Genomic DNA, 20,674 nt, shown 5'->3' with positions numbered 1-20,674 from the left:
TTAAATCAAATTCTAGCCTTTTAGTGATGTCATACAACAGTTTGACTCTGACACCTAGTATTGGCATTTCCTGCTAAATGGAAATAATAAGGGCATGGGTTTTGCTGAGCACTTTCTCCACGCACACGTGGACATGTGTTTCTCCTCCTACTTCCCCACTCTCTGTAATCACTGCCCTGATGAAGTGTGACCAATCCAGAAAAAAAAATACAGCGTGGGTTGGTGGACTCAATGGAAAAATCATAATTTATTTTCCACCCAGCAAAATCCTTTATCTTCCTGCTTTTTGATAAGCCACGGTTTGCGTTCTCTCGAGAAGCCTCGACAATGGCAGACTGTGCCTTTTCATCACTCGAGCGCTTTTGCTTTTGTTCTCTCTGCTGTAAATAGGAAAGTCTTTGTTCTGGCCCTTTTGGATCACAGGCACGAGCCATGGTGGGCACTCCAGCCTTTCCATGCTTCCCGGCTGCTCTCCCGCCAGCAAGCAGCCACACAAACAAACAGACTGCTCTGTTTGGACTTTCTCCGAAGTCACAATTTCTTCCACTAAATGTTTACACATTCCAAAGCCGAGTGACTGGCCTTGCATCTTGGGAACCCAGTGCTGGGGATCTGCGTTGCTCTCAGGAAGATTTGGAGATGTGTATTTAATGGCTTCAGTTAACAAGTTAATTAGCATTCTTTTTTTTTTTTTTTTTCTTGAACTTCTGCTAAAATCAAAACACAGCTAGCATTTATTTTGGTGCTAATGGGAACATTTTCATAAACTCCAAATTTAGAGCCAGTAGAAGGATCCTGGCTCAGCACATTTTCAAAAGAAGGTCTTGGTCCAAGGATCTTTGCAAAGTCATTTTCCCTGTGTTTCAGCAAGTTTCGAGTCAGCTGCTCAGTTTAGGTGTAAACTGTAGAAAAGAGGCCAATCTCCCACTTAGGGTCCCCTGTGTCCTCAAGCCTGGCCTTGAGCATCTTTCTTTACAATTCTAAGTCAACAATAATAATAATGGTGCCTTCAGATCTTGATATTTCAGAAGTGGATGATGTGCTGGGCATGAGCAGCATGAGGCTGAGAGGAGAGGGATCTCCTGAGAATCTTGATGCCTGGTCATGTCTGGCTTGGCCCAAGATTGAACCACAGAGCAAGAGGCAAACAATCTGTTCTTCACAAGTGTCTTCTTCCCAGCCCGGCCAGCCTCATCAGTTACTCATTTGTGAAGCTTCTCCCTTCCTTGCTTTTATTTCTCTGTCAGCTCAGCCTGTTTCTCTTTTTTTTTTTTTTTTACAAATGAACTAAATTCTCCAAATTCATCTGCATTGCTATCAGACATTGTTCTTTTAAAAAACCTTGGCATCATTTCTGAAGTTTCTCTATGTACACTTTCCTGTTCTTGTATTTCCGTCATCCAGGTATCATCACTCAATAACCATACTGAGGCTGTAATGCTTTTCACATGGAATGAATTGTGTTTTATTGATGGCAAATGTTGTAATGCACTTTCATGTCAAGATGAAAATCCGAAAAAGAAACTTTTTATAGTGTATGCTACATGAAACCTCCACAGTGAACCAGGCTGAAGAGGGAATATGTTCCATACACATATGCTATGACTATATATAGTAAATTAACCAGTCCTGGCATGCAGGAATGGGCACAAGAACGTATCCATGCTGCAAAATTTTTAGCATGGGCACAGTCAAGGAGCACTCTCCAAAGCCAATTTCAGGCACAGACCATGTGTTAGAAAAGCCAAGTACACTCTGAATAGGCATTTTGGATGTGGCTCTTCCCTTTTAGGGACTCAGGATACTTAGTGTTATGTACCTAATGACAAAAAAGCCAAGTGGCTTCAGGACCAGAGTGTGAACCCAGACAAGGTTTGGTTCATGCAACCACAGTGGTCAAACCTACCATGGACATCTAGGGTATGCCATTTTCTGACCTGACACCTGATTTCTGTGATCCAGACTCCATGGGGGTCACTTTGATGATGGTTTTATTTGCAAAGGGATGCCTGGTGAAAGATCTGCACCTCAAAGAGAGGAGGTTAAAGCAATCTGCACCTCAGGGAGAAACCTGCTTCCACAGAGGGAACAAGTGCTTGGTGTACAGTGGGAGTGGAAATGGGAAGTGAAGGCAGAGACGACATGACCACTGCTGGGTTTTTTGCCCAGGGACAAATCAGGATGACACTACCAAAAAATCTCCAATAAGCAAATAAAAAATCTGCAAGTAAAATAAGAAATTTTTTGCTGGGAACTGTAGGAATCAATGTCTGCAGCATTTGGAGGTTGGAGAAAATGTAAGATCAGACTGGAGGGAGAACCAGCTGTGAGGGTTTGCTGGTTCCCCAAAATCAGAGAGCTATCCTTTCCAGCATCTCTACTCAGCTCATTTCTGAGCTCAGATGGAGGAGAAGCTTTTCCTGGAAGGCACATACACTGCCCTGGGTGGTGGGGACGTGGGTGTGTGGCACAGCCAGCCCATACAGACACCTGCTTGGCAACCAGGAGCTGACTACACTACACAGATGGGGACAGCAGTGCCTCCAGGGAGTCATTACCCCATGTCCAGTGGGGCTCTTTGCACAGCTGGTGGATGCCCTTCCTCACAGTGCTGATGAAAACATGCAGTGTAGCCAGAGCCCTTGGGTGGATGCCACCTGTGCCCCAGCTGTGGCTGTCACTGCTGCCAGCACTTCAGTCTTTTCTGGTTATTTTTTAGGTTCCCTCACTATGGGGATGTTGTGGCTGAAATGCAGAAAACTCATCCTCAGATTGTTTTTGTCTCAGTTCATGCCCTGATGCCACCTGCCATTGGGTGTCCTCCAATTCCACCAACACGAGTGAGAGTAAAAATCCTGGAGTGATTTCAGCCCCATGTGAGTAGGAAGGTCCAGACACCTCTTCAGAGAAGCTTGTTGGGTGGTTTCCAAATTTTTTTTTATATTTTTTTTTTAAGGCAAAATGTTTAGCTGCACTTTGGGAAAGTATCCAAGTCCTTGCCTGAAGGAGCCTTGAAACTTTTTCAAGGTCGGATTGTCTCCTCAGCTCAATCACCATGTGTGCAGTGGTGTTAGTGAATTTGCATCCAATTTATGTACCAGAGAAACAAGATTGCCACCCATCCCAAAGAGGGGTGAAATGGCTTTCTCCTCCTTTCTCATTTGATTCTTGGAGCTTTTTTCTGTTTGCTACTAAGAGCAAAACTAGAAAACCCAACTCAAAGCCCAGCAGCTAATGTGTCAAGTCTCAGGTGTTGCTCAATTGTGTTAGTCACTGAGACCAATTCAAAGTCTTTCACTATAGAGATTATGTGTGCATGGAGGTGACAATTTTTTGCAAACAATCCAATTTTTTGTTCAAAAATACAGTGCTCTTGCTAATTTTGTGCGCAACTGTCAATTTAAACAACTGAAAAATTCAGACTTCCACACCCAGAACTATTTTCCAGCCATGAGGCATATGAAATCTGCTGGCAAACTGGATCCAGGGACACAGATTTTTGCACCTCTTCATGATCCAGATCTCAGGGAAGATGTTTCTGAGCTTCCCTTGCAGGCAGGAAAGAGAAGTATCTTTTTCGGGTATCTCATCCTAAAGTGGGGAACTCAACTGGTTCAGATCAAAGCACTCTTTTCCCTCTATTGACCCTAAAGGAAGCAAACATAGGGTAACCATCCCAGATGTGGAAGTCTGATTTCCATGAGATAACCCCTATCCTTCTCTGGGCTCCAGCACTGCTCCATTTGCAGCTGTTCTTCCCAAATAGCTCATGCCCACCATGGGCTGGGGTTTGGGAGGGATGGCTGATATGTGTAAGCATTAATTAGTAAGGTCCTGGAAAGAGTCACACCTGGCAAAACCAAGATGAAAATGCACTCCTGCCTCTTTCCAAGGGCACATCACTGTTGGTACATCTGTTCTCTTTCTACTTTATTTTCTTCCAGGCTTCATAACTCTCCTTTCTGCCACCCAACATCAGGTGTGAATGCTCCCATTTTCTCAGCTGGAAGGGGAAAATCAGATTTATACAAGTTCAGCATTTTCACTAAATGAGCTCTGAGTTAGGAGGTCAGTGCACCAGGCTGGGGGTCCATGTAGATGTCAAAAGTGCAAAGCACAGACCAAAATAAGCCCAAACTGTACAAACACACAGGCAGACAATCCTGACAAGGGAAAAGCCATCTGCAAATAAGTAGCAGAGCCAGGAGGAAAGATCTGCTCTCACTCTGTATTATTTCCTATCTAGAATTCTGAGCTACAGCAAAACCCTTTAGAAAATAGCCAAGCATACGTTGCCGTCAGGTGTTTTTTGTGGACAGAAAAAGAGAACTCAGCCATTTCTCTGAAAACATCTCCCGCTCAGGGTTCCTGGAAGAGGCTGAAGTCTCTGGTTTCTACAGTGGCTGCCTCTTACTGAGGGCTCAGGCTTATGTATGACTCCAGTTTCAGCTCTGGCCTGCCGAAGATCTGAGGCATAACACCTTGAGTAGGGCAGGGCGTGTACAACGTGGCTGTTGCTGGTCCAGGAGTATCACATTGCCAAGGATATGGAAAGTGGGAACCCAAATTGTTTTAAATGGAGCATCTTCCTATCTTGCTTCCACTCTGCTGAGACTTTTCTTTTAAAATCTTAATTTTCTCCTTTTCTGGTTTCTAGGGCTTGAGTGAGAAGACTCATCCTCCTATTTTTTAGATGTTTATGTTCAACATCCTGAGTTTATTCATAGAGCAACAAGCCTGCCTTTAAAAATCAGGGCCAAATCTAGGTCAAATCTGATAAAAATTTCATCCTTTGCTCTGCAGACTCAGAGGGCTTAGGCACTTGATTTTGTCACTGCAGGTCAATGGCTGACACCACATCACCAACAGGCCATGAAGGCCAAGCCCCAAAGGTGAGGCCAAGGACTTCAGCTTGAAACTTCTCTCACTGGTTTTTCAGCAAATGCATTTTATGTCACATTTGCCAACAGTCACTGTCTGAGTTGCAGTATTTCAGTGTTTGTGAGACCAAAGAGTCTTCACAACCTCTTAGTTTTCTACACAAGAACATTTCTAGGAGTATTAAGGAGGGACTGTAGTACTGCAAGTCTTGGTTGTTCTCTTTGCTACACAATAAAGGTGCCATCCAAACCAATGCTTGGACAGAAACACCTCTGCTATCCATGGAGATGTCATCTTGAAATGCATTCAGTCATTCAGGAGTTATGAAATTACTGAGCTTCACTGACTGACCATGTGACTGAAAGGCTACAAACACTGGGCAAACTGTGTGCCCTTGTGTCCACACAGAGCACAATCCTAGTAGCACTGTCTCATTCAAAAGGAGGCTGAAAATTAAAGTTAAATGCCCCCAAAAGCCTAGAAAAAATGCTTAAACTGAAAGAAAGACACTTGCAAAATCACTCACTTTTTCTGCCCTGGGGTTCATATTCACAGAGCCACCTTATCCATGGAACAGCTCCAAGCAGCAGTGGCTGCTCATAGAAGTTGCTCCTACAGGAGTCAAACAAAGCAGACACAGGACCACAGAACCAGAGAAGTATTAAGGTTGGAAGAGGCCTCTGAATTCTTTGAGTCCAATCATTAACTCAGTTCTGCTAGCTCACCATTAAACCATGTCCCTCAGCACCACATCTACACATCTTTTAAATCTCTCCAGGGATGGTGACCCTACCATTTCCAGAAGTAGCATGTTGTAATGCTTGATTATGTTTTCAGTGAATAATTTTTTCCCAATATCCAATCTAAACGTCCCCCAGAACAATTTGAAGACATTTCCTCTCATCCTGACTCTTGTAATTCAGGAGAAAACACTAAGCCCCACCTGGCTACAGTCTTCTTTCAGGGACTTATAAAGAGCAAAAAGGTCCTGAGGCTCCTTTTCTCTAGGCTAAACACTCCCAATTTCCTGGACTTGTGCTGCAGACCCTCCCACAGCTCCATTGCCTCTCTCCACAGAGAGACACAGTCCAGCCCCTCAATGTCTTTCTCACATGAGGAGTACAAAACTGAACACAGGATTTGAGGTGTGGCCTCATCAGTGTCCTGATGAGGCAGAAGGACAATCACTGCCCTGGTCCTGCTGCCACACTATTGCTGGTACAAGCCAGGGGCCATTGGCCTTCTTGGCCACCTGGGCACACTGCAGTTAGGATGTGACAGCCCAGACAAAGTCAGAAAAAATTAAATGCAAATAATGAAACTAGATTTATGTGGTTCAGCCCTTTTCTTCTGCACTCTTCAGCATATTTGCAACACCTTGGTGATGGCTGATAAGAAAACAGGGGGTCAAAGTGTCAAGAAAACGGGTTGTTTCCTTCCCATTAAACATGAAAAGCAGCATCTCTCAGCTTTCTCATGGCTAAGCCCAACCCAGAGAGTAGTTAAACTTTATTCAGGTGTAAATAAGAGGTGCTGACTGCACAACATCTGTACAACAGCACATCACACCCATTTGTATGTTTCAAAGCCTGGGACATCTCATTTTCCCTGGATTCTTTTCCTCCTTGAGCAACAGCCCATGCACCATTTCTTTCACTCCAGAGAAAAAACAAAGAACAACAAAAACCAACCACTTTTCAATAATGATCAATGCATCAGTTATATCTGTGTAAGAAGACAGATGCAAGGTGAATTTGAGAAATGAAAATGTTAACTGCACTAGATAGCAATCAGTATGGATACTATAGAAATACTGTTTTTATGGCACTCAATCTTCTCCCTCATCTCTACCACTTCAAGGTTCCTCTCTGCTCTACTGTCTCAGATAATTTACAAGATTACAGGAAACTTAGAGCAATTTTTCCTAGTTTCTCCAATTTATTTTTTTTATTATTATTTATTTATAGCCTGAAAAATTACTTGGCCAAGAACTTGTCATTTTTTCCAGCTGTGTTGGATGGCCTTGGAAAGATACTCACTTTGTCTCACAGTGGATTGATCTCCAGCACCTGCAACTAGAATTACAGAGGGGCAGTGGGATCTGTTACAGCTTGAATGACCAAAGCACTGATGAAAGGAGAAGTCTTTCCCCATCTTCTGAAGTCTTCACTCAAAACTATATGAAAACCTACAATCCAATCACACCCACAATTTTGGGGCCAGGGAGTATAGTCTAGCTAGGGCTCTGCACAAAGGAGCAGCTCACTGAGCAACAAAGACTAAATAAATTAACAACTGTCATTGTTGCCACTACTTAATAATCCAGATGACCTTCAAATCCAGAGGCCAAAATTCAAAATTCTAAGAAACAGAAATCGTTTCTGCTCAGAGAATGGGTTTTCCCATGCCAAACAAGAGGCAAATCCCACCTTTTCACTGGCATTCTTGCATCTTCTGTTTTCCTTGGGGGGGCAAATTTGCCCATGCTCACACACACAGCTCTGCAGACACACACAGGTATAAGGTGCTGATCCACTCACAAGCACAGAAAGCAAAGATTCCCAAAGCCAAAAGGAACATTAGAGAGTGCTTCTCTATTCTACCGTTTATTATCTGAAGCAAGTAATTCTTTTGTATATCCTGCTAATAACAGGTTTTTAAGCTTTTATTATGAACCTAAAGAGGGCAAAGTAGAGTGCACAACTGTGGCAGAAAAATAATTTTCAAACTGCGACCCTCCTTTTCCTTTTAATTTGGATTGGTATTGACTTGCAAGGAGAAATGTTTTTTACTGACAAGGTACTGGACTTTTCTGGAAAAATGGCATCACATTTCAATTCAAATGAATTTCAATTCTTTGAAGTTTTCCTCATCACAGATATTAACAAATGATTAAAACATCTTTTATGAAGAAATACCAATTTCCTAACAACTGTAAAGCAGCCAAAAACCCTTGGAAGGAAAACAGTTACTCCATTTTATGCTATAAAAAAGCAACTAAATAAACCAGGAACTGCATGATTCTTAGCAAGATCAACTCCCTTGTTCCATACATACTTTTACCTGTTTCCAATACTATTTCCCATTAAATAATATCAACTCAACAAGGTGGCAAATACAGATCCAAAATCATACTCATATTCTTATTCATATCCCATACTTTCACCAGCACCAATCTAAAGCATTACACAAATTTTATTTAGTACCCATCTGTTCCAGACCCTTGAGAAGAGAGTGAGTTTAAGAAAACATTCTCAGGAAAGTGAACTCCTCATTCTGGGAGAGAGCTGCAAATTTGATTGCCCCCTTTCTCATTTTGCACATAGGTGTGGATGTGTTTCTGCACTTCATGTCTTCCATCTCTGAGGTTTATTTTCTCATTTGCAGTGGTGGCAAAGAAGCACTGGAAAAATGATACTTCATTTGTAAGGCCTGAGGTCTGTGGTCATTCTCATCTTTAGCACCAAACCTTTGCAAATTCAGTATTGTCCTTTTCTCTGTTGGGTGCACCGCTTCACATGTCTCCAGGACCAAAGAGCAACAGCCAGGCTTCTACAATTTTCCCTGATTTTGGTCCACAATCTCATTGTGGGGCTGAAAGGATGCAGTGAGATGGGAGAAGCCCTGCATGTACCAGTGATGAAGGCAGTTATACACCTAGGGAAGGGATGGATCCCTTCATGCTGCTCCTTTGGGTTTATGATTAAAATACTTTAACAGGGCAGTAACTGAAATGCCAAAGGGCCAATAGTGACATTAAATGTGGCAGTGACTTCAGCAAATCTACACTTCCTCAAAGTGCAAACTGGTTCCAGTTTTAGCTCTGCTTATTGACAGAGCCAAAAGTAAGATCTGCACACTGAGCCCACATGTTCAATACCTGCTAGGGGAGCTGGAAGAGGGGAAGGTTTCAGGGCCCTACTACTTCCACTGTAAAGCTAGGATCTGAGCATGGTGATTTGCATCTGAGATGACTTTTGTTTATTGTGTGCATTCATTTGTCCATCTTTACTGGGGTTTCAGCCCTCAGTCCCAAAGCAATGGACGGATGCAAGTCCCCAGTGTCCCCACGTGAACAGCCCTGGGGAGGTGTCATCTCCTGCATGCCACGGTCAGTTCAGATACCAGTGGTTTATGTTTTCCTGTCTCTTGGTTGTCACACTGCAGGTGACCTAAATTATCTCTATTTTAAATTTTCTCCAGATGGTGAGACCTGATACAGACAGCTGTCTCTGAGCAGGAGAAAATGCCCTCAGCCATGACTGGAGGATCCTCTTTCCATCCTTCACCACAGGTGTGGGTGCTAGGTCTGTCCCTCTGTGCCACATACACCTGGCTCTGTAAATCCATGATAATCAGGTCATGTTGCAGAACATCAGCACATTATCTGTTGGTGTTTTCTGGCATGCACAGCTCCAGGGCAGATGCCCACAATAAAATGCCAGTCTTGACATGACCATCCCAGAAAAACATCCTTTATAAACAAAAGCAGTGCACAGAAGAAAAAAAAAAGTCTCTGTGCCCTGTAAAATTGAACAATCAAAATGAATTCCTAGTTGTAAACTTATGAAAATAACAATTGGAGGGATCCTTTTGGTTGGGCAGAGACAGGGAGGTTTGAAACAGCACGTACCAAACCTACCCTTGCTGGCAAGGAAAGGGGTTGTACAAGTTCTTCATAAACAATTTTATCTGCAGTCCTTAGGCAGCAATCCTAAACACTGAATGAGTCCTTCCCATCATTTCACAATAGGTTTTTTTCTGGTTTCTAGGAACTGTTTGTGAGGACTGCCCCTCAGCATCTGAGAAAAATGTGTGGCCATGATACACAGTTAATTCATTCTCTTGAGCATTGCCCCATTGCAGAAATAAAAATTATAATGTCACCATGCATTCTACTTTTCTCTAACACTTTCCATCCAATACCTATAAGCACATTACAAACATGAGTGATTTTACTATGATTTCAAACACCCCTGCCCAGAAGAAGAAAACAGTTCCTGTGCCGAACATAAGGAAAAGAGGGCAGTGTGAAGAGAGGCACAGGCATCTTCCTTAATGCTCAATACAATGCGTTATGAAACCCCAATCCTGTCTTTATCTAGTACTTTGAATTAATGTCTTCCAGACAAATAAAAAATACTGAGAACAAAAACAGGGCAGAGGGGAAAGTACAAAAAAAGATGGAACAAAAATGCCATTTTAAACCACTGGCCCCTACTCAGCATGGAACCATTTTCTATGGCAATGAGGATGTCAAGAAAATTCCTTGTTGAATTGGTATTTTCTACAGCTCCCCAAAAGCTGTGAATTTTGTAGCTCTGTAAAACAGAGGGTGAGATCTCTGCCAGCACTGTTCCAAATCCCCAGACAGTGCAGGAATTCCTCTTCTACACACGGTGACCGATCAGTGAAGGGACAGAAGCACAGGCTGAGTTTTCAGTCCTGACTGTAAGATCCAGCTGCCAAGTGGCATTGCAAAGACAGACCTCTAGAGATTTCTCATACTTTTTTTGGCTTATTCTCCTGGTGTGTTCATCTTAACACAAATCAGCTGTTTTCCTCACTTTTATAGTATTTGCAGAAGAGACTTTAGCATCTGACCTGGCTATTATTAAAAGATGAGAGCACCCTGCTCTTTTAGGAGAACACCACTACTGGTAATAAATGGAGAAAGATCCTTTGCATCCAGGTTTCCTGAGATCTGTCTGGATTATTTGGGTATTTTACCCCTTCTGTTGTAGCCTGTCCTTCCTATTTCCTCATGACTGCCAACCAGCCTCACACATCACACATGAAGCAGGGATAAAAATTGTGTTTTCCTGGAAGAAGCTGTCTCAGAGTGTTTGTATGTAGCAGTATTATTTTCAGCTACTAAGGACTTCTTTGGAAATCAAAAAGTAAACAAGCTGTGGGGGGTTGAGGAGCTGCCTTAGTGTTTAGGCTCTGATTTTAATATTTAATAGGACCTTAAAGTCACAGGCTGGAGGAATAATCACAGCACCTTCCAGTACCTAAAGGGCCTCCAAGAGAGATGGAGAGGGACTTTGGACAAGGGCATGGAATAACAGGACATGGGGGAGTGTCTTCCCACTGCCAGAGGGTGGGGTTAGATGAGATACTAGGAACAGATTCTTTGCTGTGGAACAAGATGATCTTTAGGGTCACTTCCAACACAAACCATTCTGTGATTCTATGAATACAGCTGAGGGGGAAAGGAGAGGTCACTAAGCACTGGAGCCCTGTAGATGTGCAACAAGGTTTTAAACACTTACTGCACCTTGTGTGCCCAAAGTCAGAGGCAGGCACAAACGAAACCCTAGTGCAGATGCTGGGGAAAAAGTTGCTAACTGCACTTTGGAAGGTTGGAAGTGGACATCAAGAGAAGCTTGGGGATAGAATGCTCCACTGAAGCCCTGACTTTACCTCCATGCTTACAAGACACCAAAACTTGCTGGGCACAGCCCTGCTGAGATGATCTGGCAGCTGTGGTCCTGCATTGAGCCTCTCTTGAGCCAGGAGACCAACAGAGACTCCTTCACTTCACTCAACCAGCACTTCAGTGACCCTTCATTGATTACACCCACACTTACGGGTAGGAAAATGCTGCGTCCAAAACCACGGGACTATTAATAGAGGGACTTCAGCTGATCTCTTCTGGTGTAATCACCATCTGAATTTGGCCTCGTGGCAAGCATTAATCACTGGCAAGTTGCTGCAATGTATCAACGTTAACATGGGCTGTTTGCTTTTCTCTAAGTGTTGGGACATCCCACAAGATCCAGCTGCTCATCCCGAGTGAGCTGCCGGGAGGGAGCGGCCAAGGGCTGCCTCCACGGACTGCAGAGATCTCTGCTTTTCTTCCTGCCCCACCACAAATCCTGAGTAAATCTGTTGAGGCAGCACAACTTGGCCTTAGCTCCGCATTGTTATTTGACCAGATCAGCAGTCTGGAAACTGGGTCATTTTTTTCTAAACATGTGGTTTAGAACTGTGCTGCTTCAAAGGACACTATCCAATGGTGTGAGACCAAGCACTGGGTTTGTAGTAAAAAAAGCTAAACAACAACAACAGTAACAACTAAAGTTCAAAGATCTTTGTAAACACAGAGCCCATAAGACACCCTGACACAGTAGGGAAACAACAAAATCCCTGATCTATATTTAGGGAAACTGAGGTATTAAAAGAGAAGTCCCAAGCTGTCTGGAGAATCACAGATGATACTGAAATTTCTCAGCTACAGAAGTAAAACTAATATTTATTTAATAATAATGTTTAAGTTCTTACAAATATAGGGATTTTCTCAACTCTCACACAACTGGAGTAGGGAAATTCAAGTCTGCTTGTTATTTAGGTAACACAATCAACATTCAAAATGCAAGTTGCATCTACACTAAGTAACATATGCAATAAATGTGCACAGGAGTAGCAGGGCGGGCCTGAGAACTTCAATTTTAAGTGATGTTGTACATCCCAAGTTATTTGTTTGCACTGCATCAGATCACCAGAAGCTTTTGGGAGTTTGGGCTTTGCTCTCTTTGTATCTCATGGCTTTATCTGCTACTGGTGCCTAGAGTTTCCTATTCCCAGAGGGGTAAATGCTGAGATTCCCCACTCCGAAATCATACAAATATCACAAACAGTCCTCATGGGAACATCTCCACACATCCCAGACTGACATTTCACCAGTAGATCTAAAGAGAAATGATAATCCCAGGAGGTCTGAGATAAATATTTAATTTTTTGCTTTAAGCTTGTACTAAAACTTTTCTTCAAGATGTTGAGTAGAAATGCTCAACCTGCTCCCAGTATTTTATGTCACAGTTGTCCCCATCACCCTGTCCAAAGATTATACATTTCTAACAGATTTGTTTATAATTTTTTACCCATCCAACAAATGTTTCTAGTGAATAATGCTTTTGGGCTGTACTCTGCAGGCATTCATCCAAGTGGTGAGTATCTGAGCTGGACAAACTCACTGCACCCCTACCCAAAACATGTTCTAGTGCGACCCCCCACAGGCTGCAGAACACTGGTCATCTGTGAGAGGTTACCCAGGGGAGCGATTTCACCCCAAAATATGAATACATTTCCTCCTGATGATGCAGAAGGTAACTAGGCAGTTCATGTCAATCCTTGGATATATAACTGAGGTTATTTCCTTCTTTTCCCCAATAAACAGCTTGATGAATGTTTTATTTGGTGTCAGAACAGGGTTTGGTGCTGAACCATAAAGTCATACCCTGCTTCTTCTCACCCCCACCTCTCCCAAAGAGCTTGTTTTAGGCACAAAAAGGGCTGATTTAGGCCTGTGGCTGCTCTGAGCCCTTCCAGTGCTGCTCACAGCCACAGGAAATTAAAAAGTTAAAACTGAGGTGGGCAGGGAGCGGCAGTGTATGACTGTGTGGGACCAGCAAGGCCAAACTCCAGCAACTCAGAGCTGGTGTTCAGCCCTCACAACCCAAACCCAAGATGCTATTTATTGACACTGAAAGATGGGAAAAACAGCAGTCACCACCCCTTGTAGGAAACATCTCTAACTGCTGTCTCCTAAAGCAGTTTGAGTCTTATCTGCCCCCACCACTCCACATGTCTCTGTACAAGGCTGTCCTCCATGTTCACCAGGGGTGGTAACTTGCCTCCAGAGTGGTTGATTTCTTTGCTAAGGCAAAATAATTGCCTTCTTAAGCTGCAGGGTAAACAAATCAAAAAATCAAAACCAACATCCCCAGCATGAAATTCAGTGGGAACTACTGTACTGGATTAGAGGGATGGTTTGGCTTTATCAGCCCTTGTGCTGACCTGTGTCTGCTGTAGATATGCCAGAGAAATGTGCAGAAACAAACAAAACTCATCTTTAAGGTCTCTTTCAACCCAAACCATTCTATGACTCTATAAATAGAGAGATCACTGTAACTTCTCAGTAACCTGCCTATGTATGAGTTTAATCTTGTCCAACCTCTTTATTCAGATTTCATTTAGCTGAATATGTGTTCTCCATACAGTCACACAAGCAGTTTTTATCTCAGACAACAACCTGTAGCAGGCAGCTCCCAGCCTGCCTCACAGGCCCATGGGATAATTTGGAAAGGATCGTGGGAGGTCTCCAGATCAACCTCCTGCTCAAGCAGCCTCAACTTCGAGGTCATACCAGGTTGTTCCATGCTTTACCAGTTGGGTCCTCCAAATCTCCAGGGACAGGAGTGCCACAATCTCCCATGGCACTTGTTCCAGCACTTCATCATACAAAATGGAGAAAATTTTATTTCCAGTGATGGGAATCTAGATTAAGTCACCATGAAAGCAAGACTATAATGAGGGTCCCTCTGTGCAGTGAATAGCTGAGATGGGTTAATCTGTGTGCCAGAGGGCAGCAGGAAGTCTTAGCACTAGTGCTTGTAGCATAAGTCCCCCCCAAAACAATTTCTATAATACCACATTGGTTGGTTTGCTTGGTTCCTTACTCTTGGATAAAACTTCCCTACAGTCAGGACTTGGATTATGAGCTGGAATGAGAGCACCCTCAAGCTGTAACCACCATGGAAGAAACGTGTAGGTCCATGCTAAAGCCAACAAGAGCTCCCAAAATCAGTATCAGTAATACTTAAACTTCATAGTAAAAGGTTTCTCTAAACGACCAGAACCTCACACCTCTCTGTGCTACTATTTCTCTTTCACAGACTCAAGAAATAGCTAAAAAGGATATGAACTTACTATGAAACCAGGCACAAGCTTGCATACAACTCCTGTCCTCTCCTCCTGCAGACAGCCTTGGGTGAACTTAACCTCACCTTCATTAGTTGCATCTCCTCCTACACCTGACACTAAGCTGGAGGAAAAATAACCTCCCTCAGTCCCCTCCCAATCCATACATCTTTTGCTGCTTGAAAACTATTCTTGCCTCAGGCCATGCAAATCACAAGATTATCTATGACTGCATTCCTCAGGTGTGACCAGGAAGAGGTGGAGATAGCTCAACCCCCATAATGGAAAACCACCACAAATCCAAATCCCTCCCTCCCAGTTTAGAAATCTATCCCAGTTTTCCCTGGGAATGTCCTGGCTAATGCCAGTTGTTTGGTTCTAGAGTTAATGACCTAGCAAGATGAACAAGAGCAGTTTGCACTCCTCTAAGAAACAACTTTCGATAATTTGCAGGCTCAGGAAAAGAAGTGACATTTGAGATCAGGTTTGGAAGGTGTCTTTCACCACCCAAGGGCCTGGAAACTTGCTTTTTATATTTAGTTGAAAATCCAAGTGCTGCAGAAATTGATGGGTCAGCCACAGACAGCCTGATCCCATGTCCTACCATGTGCTTGCTTTACCCTGCCTGGTGCCAAGAAGAGACAAGGAAGAAAAAGAAGCGTAGAAGAACATTAACAAAAAAAAAAAAAAGCCATTTTATTGAAAATGAAATTAAAACTTCAAATTAATATTACAATCATGAGAAAATGCCAAACAATTCAATTTACAGTTGCAACATACAATACAAATAGTCCCTTTGAAGTTGAAGTAAACTGATCCACAATCATTGTCTGTGGCATAAAGCAGAGTGTGTTTGTACAATATGTGCATGAAAAGCAAATCTTGGGTGACAGCATTTGAAAAAATAAAAAAATTAAAGCTTGTATTTACACAAAATGCTACAAATATTTTGTTCCAGCGGAAGTTCAAGATTGGTAAAGCATATTTAACAACAACAAAAAAAATTGGAATGTCACTCATATTACCTAAAGTTACTGTAAAAGTATGGTTTTGGCTGATATACTTAAAAGTACTGCATTAAAAAAAAAAGCAAAGAGTTATCTGTAAACATGGAAGTAAACAAACATCTAAAAAAAGTTCTCAGAAAATGTTAAACTGAAATGCATTCTATTTAAAAACAACAAGAAATTCAGGGGGGGCAGAGAATGGGGCTTCTTTGAGCTCATGGCTGATCCAGGTTTAATTATTGCTTTTGCTCATGGCTTGCTGCTGCTGCAGCCCAGCAGGGGGCTGAGCCTTGCTTTGCTCAGGTTGAAAGTGCAAAATTCTCCCCACTGCAGATGGTACCTGTGGAAAATGGTAAATCTTTGCTCAGGGGACTGCTGGCAACAAAGGTTCAATGCTAAGGAAGACGCAGCAGCTGGGCTTTTAAAGGAAACTATAAACGCCACGTGAATGATGCTGTTGGACAAATAATTTGCTTTACTCTTCTGTCCCGACCCACTGTACCTGATCTGGTTACCCTTAGAAGGGGGGAGATGAGCAAAAGGGACATTGTGCCTGTTGTGCTGGAAGTAAATCTTTGGTAGGATAAGAGAGCTGGAAGATAAAAAAGGCAATTTTTTTTCTTTAAATCTATGACCGGTGCCAAAGATTGTCACTGCCCCAAGAGAAGGGCTGTCGTACCTTGAGAGAATTCTGTTCTGCAATCAATGCCAACCACCTCACAAAAGCTCAGATAAATTGGTATGATTCACTACATAGCACCTTTTGGGTCCAAAAATCTTATTCAAGAGCATTTCCAAGTGACCTTGAAAGCATTTTCTGAAAGCTCTGATGAGGATCTCTGCCTCAGCCTGCACAACTCCCTCCATGACCAGCCTGATGTACCGGGACAGATTTTCCAAAGGCACCAGGAGGGTTCAGAACCATGGGGATCTACTGAAAGTCAAGGGGCTGGTGCTCCTCTGTCCACAGGTACTTAGAAAATCCTTTCCTTCCTATCTCAAGCAGGAAGAGCCAGGTCAGGCGAGGGCATGGATTGACTGGATCAGGCACACGTGCCTCGACTGGGCGGAGAAAACGTTTTCAACGTTTGTCCCTAAAGGTCCAGTTGGAAAACCACGGGGACACAAACAGAGTCCTGTCGGTATTGGGCAAAACAAAAGTCTGGTCTGTGCTGGATTTATCCAGAAACAAAAAAGAAGTGCTTGAATTTTACAACAAAGTCTTAAGGAAAAAAAAAAAAGAAATTCTGGGTTGCTGCCTGCAGCCACTCTTAACAACATTTCAACACAAAAGCACCCTAAAAATTACTTAATATGCATACAGTAAACCTTAAAAAGCCCTTCTCAGCAATAACAAATAATGTACAAATATAGTACCTTTTATTAAATAGGAAACAGCTTGCACTGGCAGTACATCTCTTTTTCTCTTGCTTACTAAACAAAAAACAAAACTGAAATGTGTAACCAGACACTGGTTTTTTAAGTGCTGCTGAGACTAACAAACGTTACTTTACAGTTACAAATAAATGGACAGTGGTATGCTTCAAGCTACCACAAACCAACAATAAATAGAATCAATTACAGCTTCCATCTTTGAAGGAAAACTAAGTATTAGAAGAAAAACAAAGTGTCTTACTTATACTTTAAGCATACTTGGTATACAACCTTTAGAAGGCAAAGACTTTATTAATTTATTATTTTTAAGAGCACGTCATCAGGCAGATTGGAGGGATGTACCATGCTAATGGCAGCTCGTTTAACAGCTTCGCTGCTAATGAGCAGTGAGGGTGGTGTCCGGCTCTGTGTGGCTGTGCCCAACGTTGATTTACTGCCATAATTTGGAGGTAGCCAAAGATCACCCAAGGAGCAGCTTGGAGGAGGCTGCGGGCAGCGGTGGCTGAGGGAGTGGAAAGAGGGAGCTTTGGCCAAGACCACTGGCACGTGCTGTACGTCCCACTAAGCCAGGCTTAACACCTGCCTGGGGAGAGCGTGGGGAGGATGGCTCAGCTCCCACCACATCCAGACAATGCCATGTCACCTCCCTGCTTGCCACAGCAGCCCTGGGCTGGGCAAAACTGGGGCCTCTCTATGGGGTGCTTTGGCCACAGCCTGGCTGGGGTTTGGGTGCTCTGTTTGTGCCACCCCTGGGAGCCCCAGGGTGGCTTGGAAAGTGAGTTTATGTCTTCTGTGTGGGCAGAGGTGAGTACTGCTGCCCTTGTGCTCATCCCTCTAACACGGCAACAGCCACATCACCTTCGGAGCCACCACAGCATCCGCATGGCTCCCGCATTTAATGCTAACGGGCGGTGACTCGCTACCAGGCAGTTTCTGTCTCAAGTTTGAAACCTTTCCATTCCACCGAGTGGGCTAAAATTGCAAGGGGAGGGGAAAATGTTTCACCATTTCTCCCTTAATCCCATTTCTGAGATATTTAACAATTAATCATTTGCAAAATATGGGCTTTGAAACAGTTTTGATTTTTCTTTGGGAAAAAAAAAAAACCCTGTTGAAATCCAAATTATGCTGTCAAAATAGACTATTTCAAATATGAATCTTTTCAAATTTTGAAGTTCTGAGAAAAAATCCTTGGAGAAGAAGAAATTAGGGGAAGGGTGGAAAATATTTCATCCTTCCTACCATTTTTCCAGTGTCTCCACAACTACTGATTAAAAGGCAAGACTGTGTTGAAGGCAACCAGACAGCTAATAAAAATATTTTAAACACAATATTTCCTTCATAAGTTATATAAAAAGATCCTACATCCAAAATCATTTGATGTGGATGCATTTAGGTTGGGTTTGTTGTTTTTAAGTCATATTGTAAACTGGTTCACACTGGAACTGCTTTTCAGAGTTGGGTAAAGGTCTGAGGTTTATACTATTGCAGAAATGTAATAAAGCAAAACAAAAAACATTTTTAGAGACCGAAGTCAATATATCATTACATTAAGAAACGTTTAAAGGGTCCAAATGTCATTAAATAATTATAAATATTCTTTTAAACTTAAATGATGATTCATGTTAGCAAACAACCTCAAATTTTACACATTTATAATTTAAAAAAAAAAAGAAAAAAAAAGAACATAGCCGAACACAAATACTATGTATACCGTTTTGGCTCTAGTAATATATATTGCCATTCTCATGTTTTGCATAAGTAATAACATTTTGTTTTTTTGTTTTTCAAGGTTTTGGTTGTTATTTTTGGTTTTTGGCTAATCGAAGGCAAAACGAACGGATACAAAAGCAAAAAGGAAACCCCGGGGTTGGCTCACCTAACTTGAAAACTCATTCTCTTTAAGTACCCAAAAACAAACCAAAAAAGCAATGAACACAGAGAAATTCCAACTGTTATCCGCAGCAAGGCTCGGACAGAGTTTTTTGGGACAGCTGTTTTCATCTGAATGGATCATAGCAAAATGGAAGCAACTTGCTCTTTGCTTTCCTTTTTATGTGCACCAATACAAACCAGGTGAATTGCACTACAGATGTGGAGAGGGTCCCATACGTTGTATGATTGCAACTGTATCTGGAGTTCATGGTTAGTTTTGGTTTTTTATTAAAATAAAAGGGAATGCAGCCTTTGCCTTGCATCACCATGTTTCTCCTGATAGCCGGGGAGTCCGTTCTCTCCTTGTTGGCAAAAGTACTCACTAGTTATTACAAATTCTAGGGGGAAAAAAAAAAGAAGGAAAAATTCCAAAAAAAAAAAAAAAAAAAAAGGGGTGATTTTTTTGTGTGTGTGTGTGTAGAAAGTACATTTTAAATATAAAACAAGGTAAAATGGTTCCAAGGGGAAAAAAAAAAAAAGAAAATATGTGCTTTGATTCACATAATCTGAAACATGGGTTGTGGTATGTTGGTAACTCTTGTGTTATTTATGGCCATTATCATCCCATCTACACAGTTGCACATATTGGTAAAATCTGTTTTTCTTAAAAAAAAAAATAAAACAAAAAAACAGGCACTTCGTAGTTAGTCGACCATTTGGTGGTTTGGTGGATTTTTTTTTTTTTTTTTTTTTTTGGCTTGCGGAGGTCGGGCTGGCTACAGAAGAAATCTCAGTACGGCCTCCAAACGGACTCATCCATCCTGCCACTAGAATTCAAGACGGTTGGGGAGCTGCTGTGGCTGCCATCCGCCTCCACCCCGTCACTCTGGGTGGGCAAGTTAGGGTTTAGCAGTGTGCTGCCGTTGGACGTGGTGGTGCACGGTGGGAGCATCCTGGAAGGGGAGCGGTCCCCTCCCGGCACCATGGGGAACTGGTATGATCCTGACGAAGTGCCATAGTAGAGATATGGAGTGCTGCTGGTCTGGAAAGGTCCACTTTGGTTTTGGGAAGAGCCAGGGTAGGGTGGTGGTAGGTAGGTGTGGTAGTGAGTGGTTGCGGACATACCCAGTGACATGCCTGAGGTGACTGGCGGTGTATAGGTAAAGGTGGCTGGATAGTGCATTCGTGGGTTGGAGAAGCGGCTCTCAGTGAGGGATGAAATGCTTGTGAACTGCCTGGGATCTGAAAATGGGCCCAGCTCTGAAGCACCTAAAAAATTATAACAAAAGACGGGGGAAAACAATTCTGTAAATACCATTTTTTGTATCACGTGATGATAGAATTTTATTTTTCTAAGATAACCCACTTCTTTTGGCCCCCAAGAGAACAGCAGATCATATCAAGCAATACATTGCAAGGATCAGAGTCATACATCTGTCTTCTAGAAGTGCTGGGCCAAACTCATCCCTTGTCTAACTCCACCGATGCCAATGGAGGGAGCAGCATTGCCAACCTGAAGTGGTCAAAGGTCATGAGTTGGGTTGGGGGGAAAAAAAAAATCTCAAAAATCAAGAGATTGAAAAAGAGTCAAAAAAAGAAAGGGGAAAAAAAAATTTGCTACAATCAAGAGATTGAAAAAGAGCCAAAAAAAGAAAGGAGGACTTGGAGTTGATTTGCCTTCTGGTTTCAGAGTTTTGAGGGTTATGTGTCTCTGTTTTTTTGCTTGAGCCTCTTGAGAAACTCAGGTCTGGTTGCACATAAAAGCTGAGATTCCCACCTCAGCACAGGCTGTCAGGAGCTGGGATTTCCAG

General features: G+C 42.6%; 1 protein-coding gene across 4 annotated transcripts in view; it reads right to left on the bottom strand.

Annotated features, from left to right (window-relative positions):
- The window catches only part of RUNX2 (RUNX family transcription factor 2), a 216,193-nt gene that overhangs the window by 48,250 nt on the left and 147,269 nt on the right, over positions 1–20,674 (bottom strand). For 2 of the 4 annotated variants that reach the window (XM_086875606.1, XM_086875604.1), the window contains one exon: positions 15,258–20,132. The exons of the other annotated variants lie outside the window; for them this stretch is intronic. In XM_086875606.1, the coding sequence (XP_086731732.1) occupies positions 19,654–20,132 (479 nt within the window). In that variant the 3' untranslated portion in view covers positions 15,258–19,653. Of the gene's footprint in view, positions 1–15,257; positions 20,133–20,674 lie in introns of those variants that run through there. 4 annotated transcript variants of the gene reach the window in all.

This window comes from Cyanistes caeruleus, chromosome 2, assembly GCF_971803275.1.
Source record: "Cyanistes caeruleus chromosome 2, bCyaCae1.hap1.1, whole genome shotgun sequence".
NCBI lineage: Eukaryota > Metazoa > Chordata > Aves > Passeriformes > Paridae > Cyanistes > Cyanistes caeruleus.
The sequence above is the reverse complement of the archived record's forward strand: the minus strand, read 5'-3'. Positions and strand labels throughout refer to the sequence as shown.